This window comes from Periplaneta americana, chromosome 6 (assembly GCF_040183065.1).
Source record: "Periplaneta americana isolate PAMFEO1 chromosome 6, P.americana_PAMFEO1_priV1, whole genome shotgun sequence".
NCBI lineage: Eukaryota > Metazoa > Arthropoda > Insecta > Blattodea > Blattidae > Periplaneta > Periplaneta americana.
This window is the reverse complement of record NC_091122.1, coordinates 126,779,880-126,804,875: the sequence shown is the minus strand read 5'-3', so window position 1 is coordinate 126,804,875 and position 24,996 is coordinate 126,779,880. Positions and strand designations below refer to the sequence as shown.

Genomic DNA, 24,996 nt, shown 5'->3' with positions numbered 1-24,996 from the left:
AAAATTAATAATATCAAGTTAGAAATATGGTCGAGCATAAAAAGTCGTATGAAACTCGCCTATAATGGTAATTAAGAAGCTCGTATGAAAATTATGAAACTCGCTTGCGCTCGTTTCATAAATATCCATACTCGCTTCTTAATTACCTTCATTATAGGCTCGTTGCATAATGTACTATTATATAGCCTACCACTTTTTCCAGAAACACACTCACACTGAAAGGCACGAAAGAGAACACACGTGGCAATGTTAAGGCTATGTGCTACTGAAAATAGTCGAATTGACATATATTTATCATTTTTTATTTTAACGCTTAAAATGTACGGTATAATGAGTATTTTCGTGAAAATTTTATCTCAATTGCAATTATAGCGTCATATAATTGGTAGAAGTTGTGTTAATGCACGAGTCATGTGCAACCAAAACTTTAAATGTAATTATCTCAGAAAATTAATTTTCTACATTTTGAACAAGTATTAATTTTATTTCTCAGTGGTTAAAGCTAGAGTGATGAAAATTGGCATAGGCCCTTCCTATTCATTAATATCTCTGTTGTGAAATGGAGCATTTCATTCGCTGTATTCAGCATAGTTGTGTTGCTAGAGAATTATACGTAGACTAAAGCAGTATTATTTTTTTATTAATGTTTGAATATTGAACAAATTATTCTTTTTTTTTTTTTACAAATGATCAAATTAGAGTACGACATTACTAATGCTCCATTGCACAAAATGCAGTGTTACCTTTAAGAAAAAATTAGTTTTTTGAAAAAGTAATAATTTTTTATAAATACGATTTTCACTAAGAAAATTAAAAAAAAAACAGAAAAACAAAATTATTTCTTTTTTTAGTGTTTATGAGAAAAGATTGAAATTTACAATGTGTGATTATGATATTGATATGCATATTCAGTAAAAATTTCAACTCTCGAGCTAAAAAATTGTGGATTTTAGAAATTTCAGTAGCGCAACGCCTTAAAAAAATCTAAGTACCGGTATTAATTTTGGCACCAGAGTAGAGTTGCTATGGAAACAAAAACAAAAGCGGGAACTATGATAGGCTGTAGGCCTATAAGACGTGCACATGCTTCGTAACTACATATTAGCAAACGTCAGAAATCAGCTTTGGTTGGCCCCACTTTAGTCATTCGACTAATAGCGCGTCGTAGTAATCTCACTAGCTCATTTAATTTCCTGTAAATTAATTTACTCTGCCAATATGCAATATATGCATCCAATAAACATAACACACTGTATCATACAGTCTAAGGAAAGTGTTACAATATTGACAATGTTTTGTTTCGTCCATGCCCTTACCTCCAGGAAACACTGAGCTCAGAAATGACTCAACAAAGGATCTGACGTCAAGGGGAGGAAACTGAGGTTTGTAGCGTTCATCCCGATATTGTATCCAGAGAGACATCGAGTGTAGCATGCAGCTGAACGTGTAGTGTCATGGCAACACAGTTTCCAGCCCCAGAACAGAAAACACCTATACTGAAGCCCAAACTGCCTCTACTGTCGTACAGGTGAATATTTGTAACAGAAGTTGCGCTAAATTTTATAGTTGTTAAAAAAATAATTTTCATGTGAGGACGGAATGATCTAACGTTCAATTATTATATTTTAATTAAAAATTAGTGATCTCATCAATTTTATTTATCATCATTCATGCATTAGGCATCTGTTGCCTGTACTAAACAATGCAGTTTTATTAAAATCCCGAACAAAAATGTAGCATTTTAAAATTCTACACAATTGAAGGACAAAACTAAAATTCTTTCAATCATTTATCATAATAATACACTGCTCTCTTAAATTTACTGAGCATATTGGGAATTAAATCAATGGCTTTCCCAAAACACGCTATGAAATGTTTCATATAAACCAATTTTCTTTCTCGAAAAGGAAGCAAAAACGAGCAAAATTATATTAAACTTTTTTGTTTGAAATCTCTCGAAGAATAATCTTCTGAAATTAATATATATTTTTTTCTAGTGGCAGGACAAATTAGGAAATTTGTACATGAGCAGCTGGGTAACATATGGTTTATGGAAATAAACTAGAGACAACTATATTGCTGATTGCAGAACAGATCGTGATGGCAACTCTCCGTCATGTTCGACTCCCAAAAGCAACGTGTCCTGGATGGACAGCCACAGGGACCTGCTTTCGTCAGACCCATCAGAGGAGGATACGTCTTCCGAAAACTCCCTGCCATCACCCTGCATTTTCAAGCTGCTGCAAGTGGTACGTATTGCAGCTGCAGTACAAAAGTTGCGCAGCAAAAGTAGCGACATGTGACCTTACCTTAAGAGTTGATATGACACTGTGACAAGTTCTTATACTATTAAATCACGATATTGAAGGTATTTAGATATCAAATATTCCATAGTCCCTAACCACTTGTCACGATTTCGGCTTACGAACTGCAGCTGACCTGATACCACAGTCTAGTATATACATAATACGAAATATTTATTTTCAGTCAATGACTTTACTTTCTATATATGTGAGGTGCGAGTCCTTACATTACATGATTTTAATATTGTATGAACGTTTTCGTCGGTTTCATACCAACATCATCAGATACAACATTTTATACAGCAATATCATCTCTAATAAGTACATATGTCTCTACAACCAAAATACAATATATATTAATGACATACAACATGATAAAAACAACATAATTTAGGACATCAATATATTTCTTTTCTTGTGTGACTACACCCTACTGTCAATTGATTAAAAACACACGTGTGATTACAATACATTGCAGGACTTCACTGATAAAATAATAAAAATAAAAACTATATACTATATTATGTGAAGAGATGCATTACAGTCTTTGATCTATACTAGCTGATTTGTTTGTGCCCATGTTCTTGTTTTCACTACGTTTGAGATGGGCAGGGCATGGAGCACGTATGGACGAATCCAGAAATGCATATAGAGTATTAGTTGGGAGGCCAGAAGGGAAAAGACCTTTGGGGAGGCCGAGACGTAGATGGGAAGATAATATTAAAATGGATTTGAGGGAGGTGGGATATGATGATAAAGACTGGATTAATCTTGCTCAGGATAGGGACCAATGGTGGGCTTATGTGAGGGCGGCAATGAACCTCCGGGTTCCTTAAAAACAAGTAAGTAAGTATATCACAGACTTTTCTGAAAATTAATCAAAATGAATTGCAAAACTAGTATATACAGTCACGAAGCTTGAGTTGTGTGGGTGCTAGGAACAATAGACTGTGCTGGTACTATTTCGCATTGTCTGTAATGAGCCGATATTAGCGATCCTAGTGGTGAGCAACTATTTATGGATGCATATTTACTACGTATTGAGCTTCGTGATTGTATATATTAGACTGTGCTGATACCTAGACTACAATTCACGTGCATTATAACGATAGAAAAATCAATATTTCATCTGCACTACATAATAGTCTACGTCCAAATGCACGCAGCTAGTTTATTAAATATTATATCATTTTTGTTTAGTTTCGGTTTAATAAACTTGAGTCTGTCTCATTATCACTTAAATAAAAGGAAATAAATTACAAGGTTTGAATATTTTCTCATTCAGTGTTCTTTTAAAATTAGGTTGGTGTATAGTGAATGCGCGTTTACAGTGGTCGGCTCTATCTCTGGTGTAAACAGTAGTGAACAATTTATGGAATGATGTCAGGGAAAACTCAAAGCTTTGTTCATCGTCGATTTTCTAAAGGCTGTGTGATGTACCTTGTCTCACTGTGAAAGGAGAGATGTCTTACTTCGCCTGTGTTGTTATGGCGATGGGGGAGCGGAGCGGTGCCGTCCACCTATCCAGTGGCGGAAGGGACTAGTTGATACATTCTGTAGAACAAAATAAAATAACAAAATATTTCTCTTCGTACTGTGTAGTTCCGTCACTGAGCTTGTCTTTCCAGAAACTGAGTTCCGGCAGCCTGTACAATAACAAGATTTTGAAAGGAATCCTGAAAATTTACAACCCTCCTATAATCTCCACCCTCATTAGAAGGAACTTGGTTTTATTGCTACTGAGACAAGATAAACCTTACCAGGTATAGCTTGAAACCCAGGAAGATCCAATGTCACCTGTTATACGTGTTGCAGATTATCACAATCGTGTGCATGGGTCTATATTCGGAAGGAATGCAACTTGTGGTCTACAGCATAACATCTCAGCTGTTTCCCTACATCGTCTGCTCTATCTACCTCGTCATCACGCCCGTGATTCTTCTAAGTTACTGCATGGGGCAGAAAATGCCTGAACTTATGGTGAGTATAAATGTCTCGAAATTAAATATACATGCATAGCGTTCTACCAAATAGCAGGTCTTTCACTTCAAACCCAGGATGTTCTAATCTCTCGTATTTTCTGTCCATATATCTTAATGTCGTCTATCATCTGATATCTTCTTCTGGCCCAAACTCTTCTCCCGCTCACCATTCCTTCAGTAGGCAGTTTCTTCTCAGCTAGTGACCCAGCCAATTCCTATTTCTCTTCGTAATCAGTTTCAGCATTATTCTTTCTTCATCCACTCTTTCCAACACAGTTTTATTTCCTATTATTCTGGCTGTCCATTTCACATGCTCCATCCTTCTCCATATTTCAAATGCTTCTAGTCGCTTCTCCGCACTTCGTCGTAATGTCCATGTTTATGCTCCATACAAATGCCACACTACACACAAAGCACTTCCCCAGTCTCTTCCTTAGTTCTTCTTCCGAGATCCGCAGAAGATGCTTCTTTTTCTATTAAAAGCTTCTTTTGACATTGCTATCCTCCTTTTGACTTCCTGGTCATGCTTATTGCTTATTTTAGTAGTAGTAGTATTTTTTTAACCTGGTAGAGATAAGGCCATCAGGCCCTCTCTGCCCCTATACCAGGGGATTACAACTATAATATGAAGAATAAAATTACAATTAATATTAAATTTACAATTACAATAAAAATTAAAGTACGACAAGATTACCTGATTAATGAAAGCTAGACAATTTATCATAGAAGTTAAAAACAAAGAATATTTTTTTTTATTTACTGAATTACAAATTAAACCTAGAATAACAAAATTCTATAGTGATAAATTACCATATATTGAGATATTTTGTGATAGATTAAGAGAACTATTTACAAGGAACAACTCCAAGTATTTGAAGCTGTCCACTTGCTCTACTACCTCATTAAGAATTCGCAAGTTTACTTTCTTTACTTTTCTTTCGATAACCATGGTCTTCGTCTTGTTTGCATTTATCTTCATCCCATAATGCTCACACTTGTCATTTAGTTCCACTAGCATATCCCTTAGTATCATCTCCTCTTTTGCTAGCAACGTCATATCAGCAAATCTTATGCACTTTATTCTTCTTCCTCTTACTACCACCAATCCCATGTTCTGAATACAGTTCTTCACTAAATCCTCCAAGTATATGTTGACCAGGGTAGGTGACAAAGGGTATCCCTGTCTACTCCTCTCCCTATTTCACTTCCTTCAGACATTTATTTTCCTACCCTGACTTTGATTCAAAATATATGTAAATTTATTTTCATGAATGTACAGTAGTGGCAAAAACCCGGACCGACCCTTGTAGCTGATTTCAGAGCCTTGTTCACCCAGAGCACGATAGACTGGTAACTAAGACTTTCGTGGTTCGAATCCTGCCTGGGAAGGAAAGTTTTCTTTTGTTCCTTATTCAAATTTGTTCCCAATACTTTTCGATTGCAGCGATATTTTACTACTTAATTAACTTATTATTCCCAGAACATGAATTTTACCAGCAATCGAAAAGTATTGGGAATAAATTTGAATAAGGAACCAAAAAAAGTTTCCTTCTCAGGCTCTGAAATCAGCTACAAGGATCGGTCCGGTAATTGTTGCCACTACTGTACATACACATACGCACTATACCCAGATCATGAAATGGTCTACACCACCTATGCGACCTATTCTCCGCTCTTGACGTATTTGAGTATATGGTCTTCTTGTTTTTTTCAGGTGTTAATTACAGTTCGCTATAGCTGTCTGTATCGTCATCGTAAAACATTCACTTTCATAGAAAGTAACTTAAACAGTGCTGTAAATTGTAAACTAATAATTCAACATTCAACTTAATAATTGCAATCTAAGTACAAGTCTCCAGGTATCGATCAAATTCCAGCAGAATTAATACAAGAAGGTGGAAGCGCATTATCTAGCGAGTACTTGCTACGAGTATTTGGGGAAAAGAAAATTGTACCAGAACAAGGAAGGAGTCCATCCATAATTATACCTATCTTTAAGAAGGGGGAAAAGGCTAAGTGCAGTAACTTTCGAGAAATATCACTTTTGTTAACGTCGTACAAAATTTTGTCCAATATTATCTTGAGAAGATTAACTCCATATGTAGAAATTATTGGGGATCATCAGTAGTGTTTTAGGAGTAATAAATCGACTATTGATCAGATGTTTTGTATTCGACAGATACTGGAGAAAAAATGGGAGTGTAAGGGTACAGGCTCTGTATGCTTGTCTATGCGGATGACGTGAATATGTTAGGAAAAAATCCACATACTATAGGGAAAACACAGAAATTTACTTGAAGCAAGTAAAGACATAGTTTTGGAAGTAACTCGCGAAAAGACAAAGTATATGATTATGTCTCCTGATCAGAACATTGCACGAAATGGAAATATAAAAATTGGGAATTTGTCCTTTGAAGAAGTACAAAAATTCAAATATCTTGGCTCAACAGTAACAAATATAAATTACACTCGGGAGGAAATTAAATGCAGAATAACTGTGGGAAATGCTCGGTTGAGAAGCTTTTGTCATCTAGTCTGCTCTCAAAAAAGCTGAAAGTTAGAATTTATAAAACAGTTATATTACCGGTTGTTCTGTATGGTTGTGAAATTTGGACTCTCACTTTGAGAGAGGAACAGAGATTAAGAATAGGCCTATTTGAGAATAAGGTGCTTAGGAAAATATTTGGGGGTAAGGAGGATGAAGTTACAGGAGAATGGAGAAAGACAACGCAGAACTGCACGCATTGTATTCTTCACCTGACATAATTAGGAACATTAAATCCAGACGTTTGAGATGGGTAGGACATGCAGCACGTAAGGGCGAATTCAGAAATGCATAAAGAGTGTTAGTTGGGAAGCCGGAGGGAAAAAGATATTTGGGGAAGCCGAGACGTAGATGGGAGGATAATATCAAAATGAATTTGAGGGAGGTGGGATATGATGGTAGAGACTGGATTAATCTTGCTCAGGATAGGGACCGATGGTGGGCTTATGTGAGGGTGGCAATGAACCTCACGATTCTCTAAAAGCCATTTGTAAGTATACATAGTGGAAGTGGAATAACCCTGCAGATATTTAGAGCGAATAGCTCATGTTGTATGTAACAAAGAAACTGTAATACCATATTTGTGGAAAGTTCATAATTTTCTCAGAGGGAATGTTTTTTCCCAAATATTTAACACATTCTTATTCGGTAGGCCTAATTATTGCGAATTTGATCGTGAATTGTGTCCACATCGATAGAAAATCTAATAAAGAATAATTTATCCCTCTGTCGTATTTTAATTACGTTGGCGGTATTCGTGTAAATTTAATTTAAAACCCACTAATTCTTTCAAACCACTGAACGATGCAATCTACATCGCAACATTGTTGCAAGGGAAGGGGGCGCGAGGCAGTAGCCTAGATCATATATATCGAGATTGCTCGACGTTATAGGCTTTGACGGTAACAACTTTTGTCAGGTTTACTATGCTGCCATCTAGTTGTTACATAAAGAGTCACGTCATAATTCCCATTTGAATTGCATTGGCGAGTGTACTGCCATCTCGTCTTCGTTATAGGCAGACGGATGGCGATCCTGGCGGTTGTTCTCTTCAAAGTGCAACCTATTTTAACATAGGAATGAGCAATCTAAATGTGATCTGGGGCAGTAGTACACGTACGCTGAGTTCGTTGACATCTCATATCTGTATTGCGATACGAAAGGAGACTTTTAGCGGCGAGGTTGCCAGACTGTTGGAACTTCCAGCTTAATTTTCTAATTAACTGTACATTTAATCACAAAATGTAACTAAGGTTTTCTATTTATTTAAGCGTATCTTATGGTCCCTTTCAATCTGCAAGGATATTTCACTTCCACCTGTACACTGATTAGTAACTGTTAGCTGCTAACCACGACTGAATGAAACATGAACCGAAGCCTGAATTAATCAACTGAGAAGAGACAATATTTGTAGACTGATTAATACCAACTGTTACACAAGTATGCGGCTTCTGCCCACGTGCAACGCTCACTATTTCTTAGCATTTCCTCCTCTTTCACATCTAGCTTCCCATTTTTCCTAACCATCCACGATAACCTGTGCAAACACATAAATGAAATGAAGAGTCCACTGCAAGAATGATGGATGTCATTTGGAATACACTTTGCAGAAGAAGCAATTGAAAGTTTGAAATGCTTAGCGCTCAAAGCTTAACTGTGATTTTCCGATCATTACTGGACAATGACTATCAGTGTTAATGCCATATAACTCTGTATGTACATTCTATATGTCTTAAGCTAAGCATTGACAGTCTTGGTTCATTTTCGACAAAAAAGTGACATCCATCATTCTTGCAGTGGACTCTTCAAATGTATCATGTGAAAGCCCCAAGGGTTCAGGAAGGCATATTTATCATTTCTTCCGTTATGTTTTCATAGAAAAGTAAAACAATAGGAGACATGCCGTAGACATAAAATCCCCTAACAAAGCAAAATTACCGACTGGCAGTATCTCGCCACAAGTACTCCTCTTTTGAGAACAAATGTCCCTGCTGACCAATGTCTCGATTGGGAATGCAATATCATTGCAGTACATCTTGTGAGATAGTAGAAATCTAGAGAACAAAACTGGAGTAGGGGAGTAGATAGGTCTTCAGAGCACGTAGCTTTCAAGGTCCTAAAACTGAAACCATCACTGGAAATGATTTTTATTTATGTTTAGATTTACACAGAACTGTTATTCGATTCAAAAGCCCCCAAAAGAAAGACGGATTGAAGCTCATTCACCTGTTTAAAGATGGACAATGAAAGTAAAACAAAAGCATTAAACATCGTCTTAACAAGTAACGCTCAGTGCACTACTTTTGGGAGACTTTCAATCAAGTTTCGACTACATTTGCAGTTTGCACTCTCTGTTTTGCGCATGAAATTTGGGCAAAGAAACTATTGCAGAAACCTCTGGTGATAAATGTATTCCGAGCGCCTAACACTTAACTCGAGACCTTAATAGGCTATACATTTTCATGATTAACGTGCCACGGTAAGGTGAGCGGTTTTCTTTCTTGATTTACAGTAGAATTCAGATATCAAACCTTACTTAATCCACAGGGGGTATGGTGAAGCAGCACTCTTTTGGCCAGAACAAGTATTCGACCAATCAATAATATTTTCCTGCTGTTAGTACCACAACGTGGAGTCCTTGTCAAACGCTATGTTGCAATTTCCCCTCTGTTAGTTCCGTTCCCACAGGAAAGAAAGGGACATGCTAAATGTGACAACACTGACACAGTACGACTTTGCTTTGTATTTCATTTATTAACTACGGAAACAAATATACTTTAACCGCTTACTGCCATTTGTCTAGAAGCCGTTCCACGGTGAAGCATGGCCTTGGATGCGCTGACGAAAATGCGTCTACTCCGTAAGACTTCCACGTGCTGCACCCACGTAACCTGCGCGAAATGACAAGGCCATGCTTCAACTACGGCTTCTAAGAGTCTTGGTTTCAAGAGCCAGGCAGTCAGATAATCAGCTGTCCTTGTAAAAATTGTAACGCGCATGCGCAAGTTTGCACAAACCCGGTTCGTTTTCATAACTTGCATTGAACTAACGAGGTTTGCACAAACAACTTAATGTGCATGCCGCATGCGCATAGATAGGCTTGCATAAGCTGAATGAGCGTACTGTAAACGATATACTGTATGAACTTACATGATTTGTCCACAGATTCGAGTATTCAACACACTGGCTGGCATCCTGTTTCTGGTGGCAGGGGTTGTAATAATGCAAGGTTACAAACTGCATACACTCGTAGTACAATTTCAAGATTATGATGATGTGAACACAGAGGACGAAATACTACAATACGACGGGGACGAGACAAAGAAGAATGGAGTCTTTCTATTGGCGTCTGGCATCCTCTGCTTTGCCAACTGTATCATCTATTTTGCCGACGTCGCTTGGAGTGTGCATACAACTCTAGCAAACTTGTAACTGAAGTCAACAGGCCAACAATAACCGTGATTCCACTAAATAAATATATTGAATTTATTATAAAAGTAAATGAATGAATTTAAAAGTTATTACGAATTTCTACGCTACTCTGAAATCGTTTATTTATACAGTGTGTCCCAAAATTCGTACACACGGACTGCATAATGTGAATCCTGGATTAAAATGGAGACGAAAATGTTGATGACACAATTTCGTCCCTAAAATTTTTTATTTAACAATGTGGCAACACTGTATTTTGCAAACAAAGTAACTCCTGTGATTGTGGCTCAAGCTATCCATAGGCTGATTTAAAATGGGACGTTCATAGTTCAAACTGTCTCGTTTTTTAGTTTTATTTTAATTATCTCTCTGTAATGTACGAATTATTTCCATGTTGCATTACGTCCCTTCATAACTTCGTAATAAGTTATTGTTGACACATTTCTTGTCATTTTATTGCTTATTACTTACAATAAACATTACAGCAGATTACAAAAACTTTCAATGTTATGCTATGTCGGCCAATCCTGCGATTAAATATTCCTCAGACAAATTTTGTCACTAACATTTCCGTCTCCATTTTCATCCAGGATTTACATTTACACGATGTAACCCGTGCGAGCGAATTTCGGGACACACTGCATAGGTCTTCAAAAGCAAGATGGAAGTCCTGCAATGAAAACCCTTCAATTCAAAGATAGAAGACGGACCTTTAACATCGTTTATGCTTGCAGTGTGGGTCTCACTAGCAGATAAAAATATGAAGTGTCACTAATCCTATCACCATCATCATCTTTTTTCTGTAGGGTAAAGTTGCCTAATTCCGTGACACTTTTTTTCACTGAATGTCACGGGATTGGGTATCTTGCTATGAAGTTCACCGATTTCTCAAAAGTAGGGGAAAGATGCACTCTTTCGAGAAAGATGTCTGGCGCTATGGTCGAACGGCAGAGCTTTGACTGACATTCAATTTTTAAAAAGTATCACGGAATTAGGAGTATCACGGAAATAGGCAACTTTATCCTACATCTCCGTAATTACATTAACGCCCATCGGATGTTTTCCAATTACTTCAATAGTATACTGACTCATTTTCCTTTCTTTCCAATTTATTTCGCCCGAAGGTGAAAAACATTTTGGAAATAACACAACGAAAACTCTAGTATATGAGTATTAACTGGATTCATGACTTATTTCTCACAGAAATACAAGCTAATTGATCTATCTTAACAAGAATAAACCTTAAATCTAATAGACTACCAATGCCAAAAGACAGAATAGTTCCTTTCGTTTATTGTGAATCACGTATCGAAGCTTACTGTATGTACAGATGTTCCGCCAGTAATCAGGGTTGTCCAAACGGAAATCTAAATACTACCACGTTTCTCGGGATTCCAGTTTCGAATTCGGGTACTTCCAGTTAAAACTCGCAGCTGGTTTCTTACATATGAACATTTTATAGGACGTAGATGATATTACCAAAATTTCGGGGTAGGTTTTGATATGACTCATTGTTAGTTCCCGTGTAAGTAAACTCTGGGATCCATATATCAGTCCACACTGTGGAGTAACGGTCAGCGCGTCTGGCCGCGAAACCAGGTGGCCCGGATTCGAATCCCGGTCGGGGCAAGTTACCTGGTTGAGTTTTTTCCGGGGTTTTCCCTCAACCCAATACGAGCAAATGCTGGGTAACTTTCGGTGCTGGACCCCGGACTCATTCCACCGGCATTATCACCTTCATATCATTCAGACGCTAAATAACCTAGATGTTGATACAGCGTCGTAAAATAACCAAATAAAATAAAAAAAAAATCCATATATCAGCGCGACGAGTAGCTAAGCTACACGTAACATGAAACTTAGTCATCTCACTCACATATCATCCTTTTATCGAGGGTAATTCTTTTTTTTTTATGTAAAGATTTTTCATTTTTGTTTCTACAGAATTCTCTGTTATGGTTATTATTTGTTAATGACGGAGAAAAATTCGCTTCGACGCCGGGGATAGAACCCAGGACCTCCAGTTCTAGTACTGGGTGCTGCACCGAGGCTCAAGCCACAGCACAGGATCAAATCTCTCTCCTTTGGTTTTTTTCCCTTTGCGACCTTACTCCATGCTCGACATATACAGTATTATGTCACCATACAAGGAGTGCACTCATTTGAGTGATTTGTGAGGCCAGGACTCCACAGTTTTGTTTGCGCAGTTCGACGAATAATAAATTTATGTAAAGATTTTTAATTTTTTGGTTCTACACAATTCTCTATTATGGTTATTATTTGTTAATGGCAGTGCTTGCTCATTATAAGTTCTACGCGTTTCGCAATCATTCAGTTATTTCATCATTTTGCAAATTATATTAGACCTATTGTTCATAGTTAATTTTCTTTAGCGATGTACAAAAATACGAATATACACTTTCGTTTTCTGTATGACACACAAATAAGATATTTCACTTCATAGTTCTGAATTATAGAGCTTAAGCAGATTATGTGAGGAGAGATACCTTTTATAACACCAATTGCTTTCGTCGGAATTAATTCATTCACAACAAAATTTACAACCAGTGGATGTTAATCCTTTAAGAATGGGAGACCCTTCTATAAGTAAGCAGTCATTTAGCCGAAGGGAATGAAAATTTTGACTAAAATTGCAAAGAAAAGTACCAAATAACTTTGTAATTTATTTTAGGCAAACATATTTCCTTTCATATGAACTACGCTATTTCTTCAGCTTCATCAGCATCCACATCAACATAAACTACACGGGTTATGCCTCTTGCACTGTTTCGGCTTCAAAAAGTTCGATTTATTCTAAAACTGTCCCCCCCCCCCTCCAGCGTTTTCTTGGTTTGCCAACACTTCGTTTCCCTACAGATTTGTAGCTGTATATATGTAATGCTATACTATATTATTTCATTCTTAGTATATCTGCCAGTTGTTCAATTAATACAAAATACAACAAATTACGAATGAATTCATCTATCTTGATTTGGAATAAAATTGTGTACGTTTTATTAGACATATAGACTCATTAATTCTTTACCAAAATTACTATAACTTATGTAATGTCTATTATTCACGGATAAATCAACTCTTAGATACAGAGTGGTCCTCGAAAAAGTAACCCCAGACAGAAACAACGAACAACTGTATAATGTATAACTACTGTATTATTATTATTATTATTATTATTATTATTATTATTATTATTATTATTATTATTATTACAATGCTCTTTAGAGTCCAACGCCGCACGCTTTTACATTCTGCGGAGAGGAGCTGGGCTACTTTTTCGTGGCCCACGCAGTAGTAAGTATGAACTAAATCCGTCCAGTTATTTAGAAGAAATCGCTGTACATGGAAAAAAAAAGATAGACAGACTTGACTTAGCTTTTTTGAGAGCTGGATCCGGGACTGATCCTTGTACTTAGACTTATATTATCAGAAATAATAAATATTCATTGTCTCAAAAATATTTTTGTCTCTTCTTTCTGAGCATTTTTTTTTTCCACAGGAGTTTTATCTCCCATTATGCGCCCTATATATGCATGATTGTTAAGTCCGATAAGTGGCCTTGTCGTGAATCCGACGCTGATGACAGAACATCCTGCCTCAGCTTTGAGAGAGCCAGGTCCCACCTCATACGAGTACCTGATTAAGTCTCAGGATCCGAAGTTTCAAGCGTACGATCCCCAAGACTTTACTTCGGCCTATTTTTAACTATTGTAGTCAGATGAAATGAGGGGGAGTTGGTGTAATGGTAGAAGTGACAGAGGGAAATGGGAGTATTGCGAGAAAAGTCCTATGCAACGCCTGCTTTGTCCATCACAAATTCCATTACGATCTGGCGAAGGATCGAACCCGGGCCACCTGGATGGACGACCAGCACACTAGCCCTCTTTTTTTTGGTAGGCCTATCAGACATCGATTTGCAGCGACCCAACAGACCTACTTCCTCTTTATCCATCATAAATAAAAAAAGGAAATGAACAAACTGTTGCAAATAAACAGCCACATTAAAACCCTAGCATACCGCTTGGTGAATTAGGGTTCTTTTGAGCGGATATTTAATAATATAATAATAACGTCACTATTACTGAACGTCTCGATGTAACACTACCAGACTTGCATGCAGAGTTGCCAGATTGATTTTACTTGAAGTCGCCATTGGTGCTATTGTAGCTCAATGTCGCCAATTTTCTATTTTAAAAATTACATTATATTTATGTAATAAATTCTATAAATTTAGTATTTATGGCGTACGGTACGCTTTATATTGGTTTCTGGGTTAAACGAGCGGTGAGTGACTTCTTTTACTATTGCGAATATGCATCTTCAGTCGTCTTACATGTCTTACCAACATAACTTACGAGACATTACGAACTTTTCACGCTAGTTTGCCATGTTCCAGCGGGATAGAAATTCGGCCATTTTCATACCTCAGGTATGTGTGTAGAGATAAAAGAATGGAGTGTTATGACAGGTTAGGTTAGTTTAGACTTTTATTATGTCTTACGTACCTATCTGTGAAAGGTTAGGTTACAGTAGTTTAGGGGTTTTTTATGCCTTGTATAGGGAAATCTGTGACAGGTTAGGTTAGTTTAGGATTTTAGTGTTAGGTTAGGATAGTTTGGCTTTTGTTGTGCCTTGTATAGGCGAATCAGCGACAAGTTAGGTTAGGTGAGTTTAGGATTTTAGTGACAGGTTAATTTAGGATTTTAGTGACAAGTTAGGTTAGGTTAGTTTAGGCTTTTATTATCCTCGTCAAGATGAAGGTGAAAGCGATTGAGTGTGGTGCTCTTGAACAGGTAGTGATTTTTTGTTTTCTATGTTGGCAGTTCAAGTGCGTCGATGTCTATTCCAAAATCGGCGGAAGTTACTCAACGCTCTTTGACATTTCCCCCACTTCTCCAATTTTGCACAACACAAGTCACTGTTAACCCCCCCCCCCCACTACAAATTAAACCAATCTCAATATTAACATCTTTGGACGAATGAAATATTTAGGGAGTTGAAGTAGGAACTACGGTTAGATTGTTAATTTTTACGTTGTTAAAAAATTCTCTACAATGTTTCGTCTCTAAGTTCCAATATTTATCAGTTAACTGGTCTTCAAATTAAGAAAAAGTAGCGTTGTAGAACTACTCCCTGGAGTGGGGCAGAAAGACCGATACGTTTGTTTAAACCAGTATAAAAAATTGGTGACAAGTTCCGGGGCTCAACTACAGTATAAATTACAGTATATTTTTTACAACAAAGTTTTACTGGATAAAAAAAACAAGTTCCAGTGTGTCAACAATGATAAGTATTATATTTCATGTCACGGATTGGATTGGATTAGGAATGTACCAGCAATGAACTACTCAATAAAATAAAATTAATAAACGATTAAGTGATTTTTCTTCTGTCACCCAAATTTCGCAAAATTCCGGGCAAAAGTCGCCCAAATGGCGTTAGTCGCAATTCTGTAAAAATAAGTCGCAAAATCTCTGTTTATGTAGCCCAATCTGGCAAATCTGTTTGCATGCTTCGTAATTAAGAATGGCAGTTAATACAGGAAACGGAGCGATAATTTAACTAACCACAAGTTTCACATTCAATTTATGTACGTTTAATCAAACGTACCACAGGAAGTCAAGGCACAGTTATAGTTTCAAACACTCTACAGCTCAAAACGTGCAACTGCAATTGTGTTACGAAGTCTGTTATTTAATTGTTCAAAAAATGGCGAGAAGTGAATTAACGAACTTCCGAGTTACAATCAAAACTGTAGAACTGGTGAGTAGCCTATTTTTAAAACCTCATTACACGTTGGTCAATTTGAAGAGTTCTTTGTTCCCTAATCATGTGATGGCAATTGTACATACAACCGTCGAAACGTCACGTGCTGAGTCAAGGCCCTTGCTTTCTCCCAAAGATTTGACAATTACTCTTTCTTCATTCAAGATATTACTCCCATGCTCACTTACGAACTAGAAACAAGACCTAGCACAACAAAAACTACGAATCTCTTAAACTACTGTTTCTCAACCTTTTTCATGATGCCACTTTTTTCCTCAGATTACTTCAGTGTGGGCTCCTGGCCTGAAGTGTAGAATGTAGAACCATATAGTTTGGAGTTAAAAGACACTTCAACATCCAGAGAGACATCGGGTGTATGTATTTGTGTGTCTACACAGCACGACAGCTCCTCTGATCCCAAAAATGAATGAAAAGCAGACAAATTAATTCTCCTTCTCTAATTCATTCTTCTGTTGTCTTTGTTAAGCAGGGGGTGAGGGGAAACTTCGTAGATAACAATTTATCAATTTAAAAAGTAAAAATAATTTTTGTTTTTATTATAACGCAACATAGTTTGAGGCTTAAACTTTCGTTTGTTTAGTTGGTTATTTAACGACGCTGTATCAACTACTAGGTTATTTAGCGTCGATGAGATTGGTGATAGCGGGATGGTACAGTATTTGGCGAGATGAGGCAGAGGATTCGCCATAGATTACCTGGTATTCACCTTACGGTTGGGGAAAACCTCGGAAAAAACCCAACCAGATAATCAGCCCAAGTGGGGATCGAACCTGCGCCCGAGCGCAACTTCACACCGTCAGGCAAGTGCCTTAACCGACTGAGCCACGCCGGTGGCTTTAAACTTTCATAGAACGTTTAAAAATTCTTATTCTTCTTATCATGTATTAAGCCTTGTTGTCTGTTACGATCTCATTCTATTGTTTCAGCGAACGGCGCGAAGATTTTTTTCCCAAATAACGGTAGTTTGCATGGTATTCTTGTAGATGGCATTCTGAGTACCGTATGTACATTAGATCTCCATTTCTGTCTATAATTTTGAATTTTCTCTAAAATATGATCAATTTCTAGGTCTTTAAAAATATATTATTATTATTATTATTATTATTATTATTATTATTATTATTATTATTATTATTATTATGTCCGCGATCATACATTAATTGCTCTCGTCCCCCCCACTTCAGACCCAGAATTATTATATTTAAACTATAAAAATATGAACATTAAGGTACCTAGAGCAAATGGGAAGAAGATTGAAAAATAAGCGAATTATGTAGTGTTCAGAAGATACAATAAAGAGTTACGACAAAAAAATAATAATGGAATCAGCATATTTCAAATATGGAGGATATGGTTGTACAATAGGGCGTATCGAAAAAAAAAATCCGAAATTCAAAACGTAAGGGTTACAAAAGTTCCCTTGTAGTCTCTATTGTAAGCAGTAAAAAACTTGGTCTCTGACTACATTTTTCACCAAGCCACAGGAGATCTAAAGATATAGGAAAAATTTGTATTTTTTTTTTTTTTTTTCATAATTCTTTAGTACATGGTCAATGGGGATTGTCACTTTTTTTCAGTTTCTGATAGATCAAAGACTCTACTCATTTCATCGAGAAACTCTAGACCTTGGCTATACAACCGCAGGACATCCTAGTCAGCTACATCCTAATTTTCCAAGTTCCAGTTATACCATACTGCATGCTCAATATTCAGCTGGCCCAAATTTTGTTTCTCATCTGTACAAATTGTAAGAAATTGTTACATTTTTACGTATTTTGCTAACACAAGTTTCAATCTTTTCATTTTAGCCTGAAAAAAAATCGCTATTTTATACGCAAAATGAACTAAGAAAATGTGATGCTGTAAGAGTAGCGGATGCAGTGCCAGTAGATAAAGGGTCAGTGACCTGACATGTTAAGGAGCTATTCTATTATGTGTCATTAAGCAACCGTGAAATTATGCTATAAATTCTTTCCATGTTAGAGAACAATTGAGCAATTTTTATTGGTACTTGCATGTAGGCCTATATTTTGATAATGTTTAGTATATAAAATTCTGCTATCTAATGGCGATGAAAACCAAGAATGAATTACAAGTAGCAAAAACCTGTATTTTGTCCTCTGCTAATTATTTCGCCAATATTGCAAAAATATTTTAATAATTCATTCCATTGCAGGTATTAATATGTACCATTATGGGTTTGTACACAAATGCACCTGTGCTATCAGCAAACAACCATCTAATACATTTTCTCAACCCTGTAGCTCTTGGAGGCTACATCTTCATCATCACAGGACTCATTATAGGTCTTGTAATCGATGAGAGAGTACCTAGAAAGATGGTGAGTATAATGAACAAGGACCAGAAATTTATGACCTAAAACTTCAAACAAAAATCGCAACAGGACATTACATTCATTAAAATATGACCTGCAATTTAAACAGAATCTCTCAAATTTAACAAAATTGTCATTTATTTATTCACTAATTATTTCAGAGGTTCACAAACAGCTAGTTTACTTTCAACATCAATCAATCTCCTTTTGTGTCTCTTGACGGCTTTTCTCGGTATGAATATTCAATAGTTCAAGGCAACAGACACATTTGAAAGAGAAACGACTGACAATGACTCACGACCATCGTACTTGAAATGAGATAAGGGACTGAGAGTATTATCATACAGTTTTTCTTGACCTTCCCTCCCTGATAGTATTTTCACGGTTCCTCTTTCGCACATCTAAGAGTACTCTCGACAAAATAAATGGGCAAGATTGGAGACATGAAGAAACGAAACAATTCAGTTATGTGAAGAAAATTAATTTCTACAAAATACAACCCATAAACATTACGAAAACAGAATTTTAAAATTAACAGAGCATTTTAGAAAAAAAAAAAATTTCAAATGCAATCCACAAGAGATACAAAGGGAACTGCATAATCTGAGGACTCAGACAACCTTTCCTTTCTAGAAAGAATATTTTAACAGTGCAGCTGTTCTTCTGATTAGATAACCTGTTTCATTTTCAAAATAATTAAATAAAATATAAAAGTAAAAACATTTTGTGGAATAATTAAATTCACTTATGCAAATATTCTGACGAAATTTCTGAAGGATCTTCTACAGCCCAATCTATTAATTTAATGGGCTGAACATGCTTCCATAAGCTTTCTCTCGCTGGTTTAACCAACATTTTTCTGAACACTTTCCATGCTATAAATTTTGTAAATTACAACAAAAACAGCACATTTATCTTCATCCACTCTTAAAATTACTTCAGAACAGAATCTATTACTTGTTTCTCACAAAAATGTTGTCGAAATTAGACACATTTCTGACAGTACTGTCAGAAACTCGACTCTCAGGTATCTTTCTTACGAGTGTTAGCACTGTGCACTGTCTGCTCAACTACAGAGTTCTCTGTATATGACACCACGGAATGTACAAAAATATTGCCTCCTACAGTTTGCATGTCATATACCTATGCCAAAGATCAAAAATGTTTGTCAGATCTTGCATGTGCGCAGTTCACAACAGTCTTTACTGAGCTATTGAAGGGATTACTGATTTGTGCATTATGCAGTGCAAGTTATCTTTTTTTTTTTCTAATTGTTTGAAAATACTGAAGGGATTACTTATTCGTGGATAGTGGAAGGCAAGTTATGTTTTTTTTTTTTTTTTTTTTTTTTTTTTTTTTTTTTTTTTTTTTTTTTGTCTGAGAATTATATACTGCAGCATTTTTGTAGTATAAGTTATACAAAAAGTAGAAAAAAATATATTTCAAATATTTTACAAGAAAAGACTGGTCCAATATTGTATAACAATCTTCGGAGACGTCAAAAATATATTCAAGCAGGAGGAGGACACATTGGATATCTCTTGTAATATAGGTAAGATGCACTTCTATTTATTTGTAAGTGTTTTATAAACATTTTCCTCGCTAAATAGGTTTTATAAACTGAAGTTACAAATGGTAGTTGATATCACAGTGTAAGGAAAGTGTCATTTATATTATGGAGGACCCCAATTTTCAAGAGCTCACTTTATTTGAACAGGTGCATGGATGTTTAGATACAACTAAGATTTACAATATCTGTATGCAGATGCTTTTGTATTTAGAGAAACATAGAACCTTTAACAAATTTTGTGACAATATTTGATATTATAAAACAAATTTTTTATTTCAAATAAACACGCATTGCCTTCATTTACCGAACCTAATTAACTTTAAAATTCCATTAAAATATTTGTTTCAATTCCGGTATCCTGGTTTAATTAATTACAAATTTCTAGATTCTAGTATAAAAATTCGACTGACATTATGAACTCCAGGTGGAACTATTGGCACCACCTTTTTTATCATCTATTTCTAGCCCATTGTGATAGACATTACAGTTGTTGCAATCAAAGAACCGACTTCTTATGTCTCTAATGCAGCCTGTGAAAGGTATCGACAGTGTGTGGCACTGCAGTTAGCAACATTCCCCTCACCCCTCCAGAGGCAGACAGTAGGCAGGCAGAGATTTTGTGTTTTATGTCCATTACTGTTATGTGTGTTGGAGAATGTTTACAATATGAAGACTTCGAGGGTAAATAATGATAACCCATATATACAAATTGCATATATTTTAATTTTTACTGCAAACACCAAAGGACTGCCCTATTTTTCAAGCAGCATAATCCAATAATTTGTTAACATATTAAATAATTACTTAACCAAATGAAAGATAATGTGGCTTAAAGGCTGTTAACCAGAAAACTGTCAATCTCAATTTTGAGGGTTATCACTATTTACCCCCGAGGTCTTCATATTATAGAAGGATATTCAAAAATAGACGTTACAGAACTGTCAGAAGCCTGTTCTTTGCTTTTGACAGCTTTGGCAGAACAATTTGTTAAAGATGCTGTAGAAAAACATGAAAACTCGTAAACTATAAAAAAAAATTACTAAATTTCTTGTAGTCCACACAAAATGACAAAAGACAACTTGGTCCTCTTTCATATGCAAACAAAATGTATACCGGTAAATAATGATTGTTTAATTACTGCATGTAATATTCTTTTCACAGGATATGTTGTACATGATTTGGGGATTTTTCCTCTTTATGGCTGCTGGCAGTGTGCAAATCAATTCCTACAAAACCAAATCTGATAACTATCCTCATTTCAAAGACAGAGAGCTTCAAATGATCTTGGGGTTCACATCTGGAGCTTTCACCATTGTCACTTCCATTGTATTCCTGATGGACATCGTTCTCACATATATGGATAAAGCTGAATACGGTACATGATTTCTTACTACTAAAATAAGATCTTTAACATTTGCACGCAATGGGTTCCACATGAGATGCAATGTAAGGTCTAGTTCCATAAATGTAAAAACATTAAATGCTTTAGAAATAGTTATTTGTGCGAGTTCATTTCTTACACATACTGACGAGCCAGTTCAAAAGGGAAACAACTCACTGCACTGAGAACATTGCATTTTAAAGTTTCATGTTGCTGTGAAAAATCCAAGGATCATCGAAATTTCTCCAAATTCTGTTAATAATGTTTCACATATATACCGTAAGTTCCAATTAGATGTTAATTGGGTTTTTCACAGCACACTATGCTACGGCAATCTCCTAGAACTTCTCCTCATACGACATACTAGTGTCGAAGTCGTAACTCCCAGTTCTTTTATCACACTGTTTTTTCGAACCTGCTATTTCAAGCAAAATCAGTTCCAAAAAATAATTTTTCCCCATCTCTACTCAGAAAGGGCTATTTGTTTTCATCAATCTGAGAAATGGAAGAGACCAGAGGGATTATGAATAATCTTCTGGAATCGAAGTTTCATATCTACTGAATTATCTGATGTAAAATATAGACACTCCACTGGAGCATAAGTGCTGAGAACTGATCTAATCCACTTGTAGCTATATTCAACAGAGCTATTATTATCATCATACATCCTAGAAAAAGCAGCCGGCCGGTCGGTCGGTCGCGCCTTGCATGGTTTCCACCGAGTGCATAACCATTTCTCCAGGCTTCTCCAATAAAGCTATAACAGTACTAACAATAAATGTTCAATAATTTGGACTTACTATGCTCACAGTCACTGCTGAAAATAGCCCCCATTTGCCACCACACACAACTGACATCTTCTGATAAAAGAATGAACAACACTCTGAAGTTCCATATCATTGATAGCTTGAATTTCTTCTCGTATATAGTATTTTAGTTCATTTATAGAATGAGAATTTTTCCTATAAACCCTATCTTTCAGTGTTCCCCGTAAATAAAAATCAGAGGGTGTTATATCTGGGCTTTGTGGAGGCTACAAATTATTACTGATTAGTCTCATACCGAAAATACGCCTCAATTCCCTCATTGACATGGCAGCTGTAAGAGCAGTGGCAGAATCTATGTTTTCTGCTTGATTTTCGATTCTTCACTGAGCCTGTTTCTTTAAATCTTTTAGTGAGTCGTCTAATTATTTTGACAGAAGGCACAGGTCTGTTTAGAAACTTTATTCGAAATTTTCGTCTTGTTTTCGCACACGACCTTCTGTCTTTCATGTATTATTGTACATATACACATGTTCACACAGTGAGAATTTGTTGCTAAGCATTACCTAAATACACAATAATCACTAAACTTTATACACTAACGTTGTACACTTGAAGAATCGAAAGTTTCATTACACGACTTCTAAGCACACTGAATGCCATATTGCTACTGAAACTTGATTGCACGAAAGAAACAGCGCAGCAGGGCGTGGCCAGCAGGCTGCTCTTTTCTGGGACGTATGATAATAACAGCTCTGTATTACTTTAGTATGTAACTATCTACACATTCTCTAATTATACGTGAAAGACACGAAATAATGTCTTAATATTAATTTAAATTTCAAAGCACAGTTTAGTAACATAAAATCACCGCATATTGTACATAATATAACTTACTGTTTCTTATTTTAGGTAAGCCACTATTGGACCAGTATCATACTGCTCATATCTAAAACGACCTACTCACCAGGTGAAGTTATTAGTATCAGCATTTAATGACCATCGAAGTTGACCAAGATGGGAATAAAATAAAGAAAATGGTTGATACTCTGCTGAAAATCAGAAATATGGAAGTTTTCGTGTACTATATAGTACTATTTGATGTATGACAAATGTACATGACATGAAGAACAAATAACATGAGAATCAAGTAGTGATTCCACACAAAATTGAAATAATACAGTAGAGGCACAGCAGCAACTGCAACCAGCCAGAGATGCTGAAAGGAACGTGAAATTGTTATTTTTATTTCTTGTGGATTTTGATTATGAGATCTTCCAGTGACCGAACTCAATGTCAAGCATGTTGCTAGGATTGTGTGTTCACTTTGTCTGTGATGTCTGTCTTGCTGACCACATTACTCCATCCTCCCAAACTCTAAACTTGTTTCGGTTAAACGAGTGAAGAAATTTTCATTTCCTTGATCTCCCTTTCTAAGTCCCTCACATCTCTACACCTACTTAAGATGTACATCAACAAATTCATCATCATTCACTATCTCACTACTGAGTTTGTGGAAGACCCTACCCAACAACATTACACACTGTCATAATTTCATAGTATTCCAAAACAAACTTCATAACCATTTTCTTACTGAGTAGAGTACAATGCAGCCAACTGAAAATGTTAATTTTATTGTAAAAGCTTCGAAAATGTTACTGTTTTATTTCTCTTCGAAACAGTATAGTCTTTATTTAACTTGAAATGTTTAGTTACTTAAATAGGTTAATTAATGAGTTCCTATGCAGACCAGTTCCAGTTAGTATTGTTCTGTTGGCTTATTGATAGGGCTCAGAAGTTGATGATCTAAAAATCATATAAAAATTATCTATAAAATGACAGTAAATTTCTGAAAATATCACATTAAAATTTTAAAAAATTACCATGATTATAACAGTACAATATAAAAAAAAAATAATATACAGTAGAGCATCGATTATCCAAAACATTTGGGGACAGGAGGTGCTTGGATAACTGATCATTTACGAAAAGAAATTGTATCGGTGTCATAGGAGCAGTATGAAACAACAAAACACTGATATTAAACACAAAACTGTACATACAGTATATATTTTGTATCTCACGTCTTACAAATAACACAGAAAACTGACTAGCCTAGTTTGCTAGTTTGACATGTTCAAAACGGCCATTAAAGTTGATCTACAGTTTAGGAAAAGAAGTCCAAACTTTTTGTTTTTGCTTCAAAGCTGAGACTCGTTTTTTTGCCGCTAAATCTCGCAAACAGCGCTAGCGAAACTTCTACATGGCACGCGTGCAAATTCAAATTTTCTGACTGGAACGCTTTCGGTTAATCAGTATTTGGATAATCGATGCTCTACTGTACTTTCATCTATGGAAAATACATTGTCACCGAAGTCAATCACTAACTGTCGCAAAAAAAACTTCGTCTGCTTTGTTTTCCTTCAGGCATTTTTACGTCTTGACTTGTGAGATACAATATGTTGACTGGAGGGACTGCGGCTGCAGTATTTGTTCTGTTGCAATGAATGGGAGAAGCACGTAACACACATGATCAGGAGTCAAGGCTGATGTAACCATAAAGAAAATTCCTGTAAGATGCAATCAAATTGCGTAAGCAATCTGCAGTAGATTCTCGAATATAGACTACTACAGCATAAAAAAAATCCATTCATAAGGAGAAATGGGCAAAAATGCAACAAAAAGTAGAACATTTCCTAAAAAAAAGACCAGTAGACAATAAAAGACGAAAAAATGCAAAATAAAAGTAAGCTATATTGGTTTGTGTTGAAGTGAAACGCATTTGTATTGCATTCTGCATTGTCTGTGATGTCTCAGAAAAAAGATGATATTTCATCAACTTCAAAGCCCTACTTAATGACCATAGTGCAGAGCACCCG

At 36.0% G+C, this 24,996-nt stretch overlaps 3 protein-coding genes across 4 annotated transcripts in view; 2 read left to right on the top strand and 1 right to left on the bottom strand.

Moving 5' to 3' along the window:
- Positions 1 to 24,996, bottom strand: part of LOC138701714 (adenylosuccinate lyase-like) — a 273,595-nt gene that overhangs the window by 208,412 nt on the left and 40,187 nt on the right. The window lies entirely within an intron of this gene.
- LOC138701709 (uncharacterized) lies at positions 1,372 to 10,332 on the top strand. 2 transcript variants are annotated; one of them, XM_069828904.1, is made up of 4 exons: positions 1,372 to 1,528; positions 2,090 to 2,249; positions 4,119 to 4,283; positions 9,996 to 10,332. In XM_069828904.1, exons 1-4 carry the CDS (start codon positions 1,455 to 1,457, stop codon positions 10,260 to 10,262), a joined length of 666 nt encoding a protein of 221 aa, XP_069685005.1. In that variant the 5' UTR covers positions 1,372 to 1,454; the 3' UTR covers positions 10,263 to 10,332. The 2 variants fall into 2 exon arrangements, with proteins under 2 accessions (XP_069685005.1, XP_069685006.1); XM_069828905.1 differs by having other exon boundaries at positions 1,390 to 1,528; positions 1,998 to 2,249.
- LOC138701708 (uncharacterized) lies at positions 15,877 to 23,699 on the top strand. Its single transcript, XM_069828903.1, has 4 exons — positions 15,877 to 16,043; positions 18,244 to 18,408; positions 21,134 to 21,347; positions 23,030 to 23,699. Exons 1-4 carry the CDS (start codon positions 15,990 to 15,992, stop codon positions 23,068 to 23,070), a joined length of 474 nt encoding a protein of 157 aa, XP_069685004.1. The 5' UTR covers positions 15,877 to 15,989; the 3' UTR covers positions 23,071 to 23,699.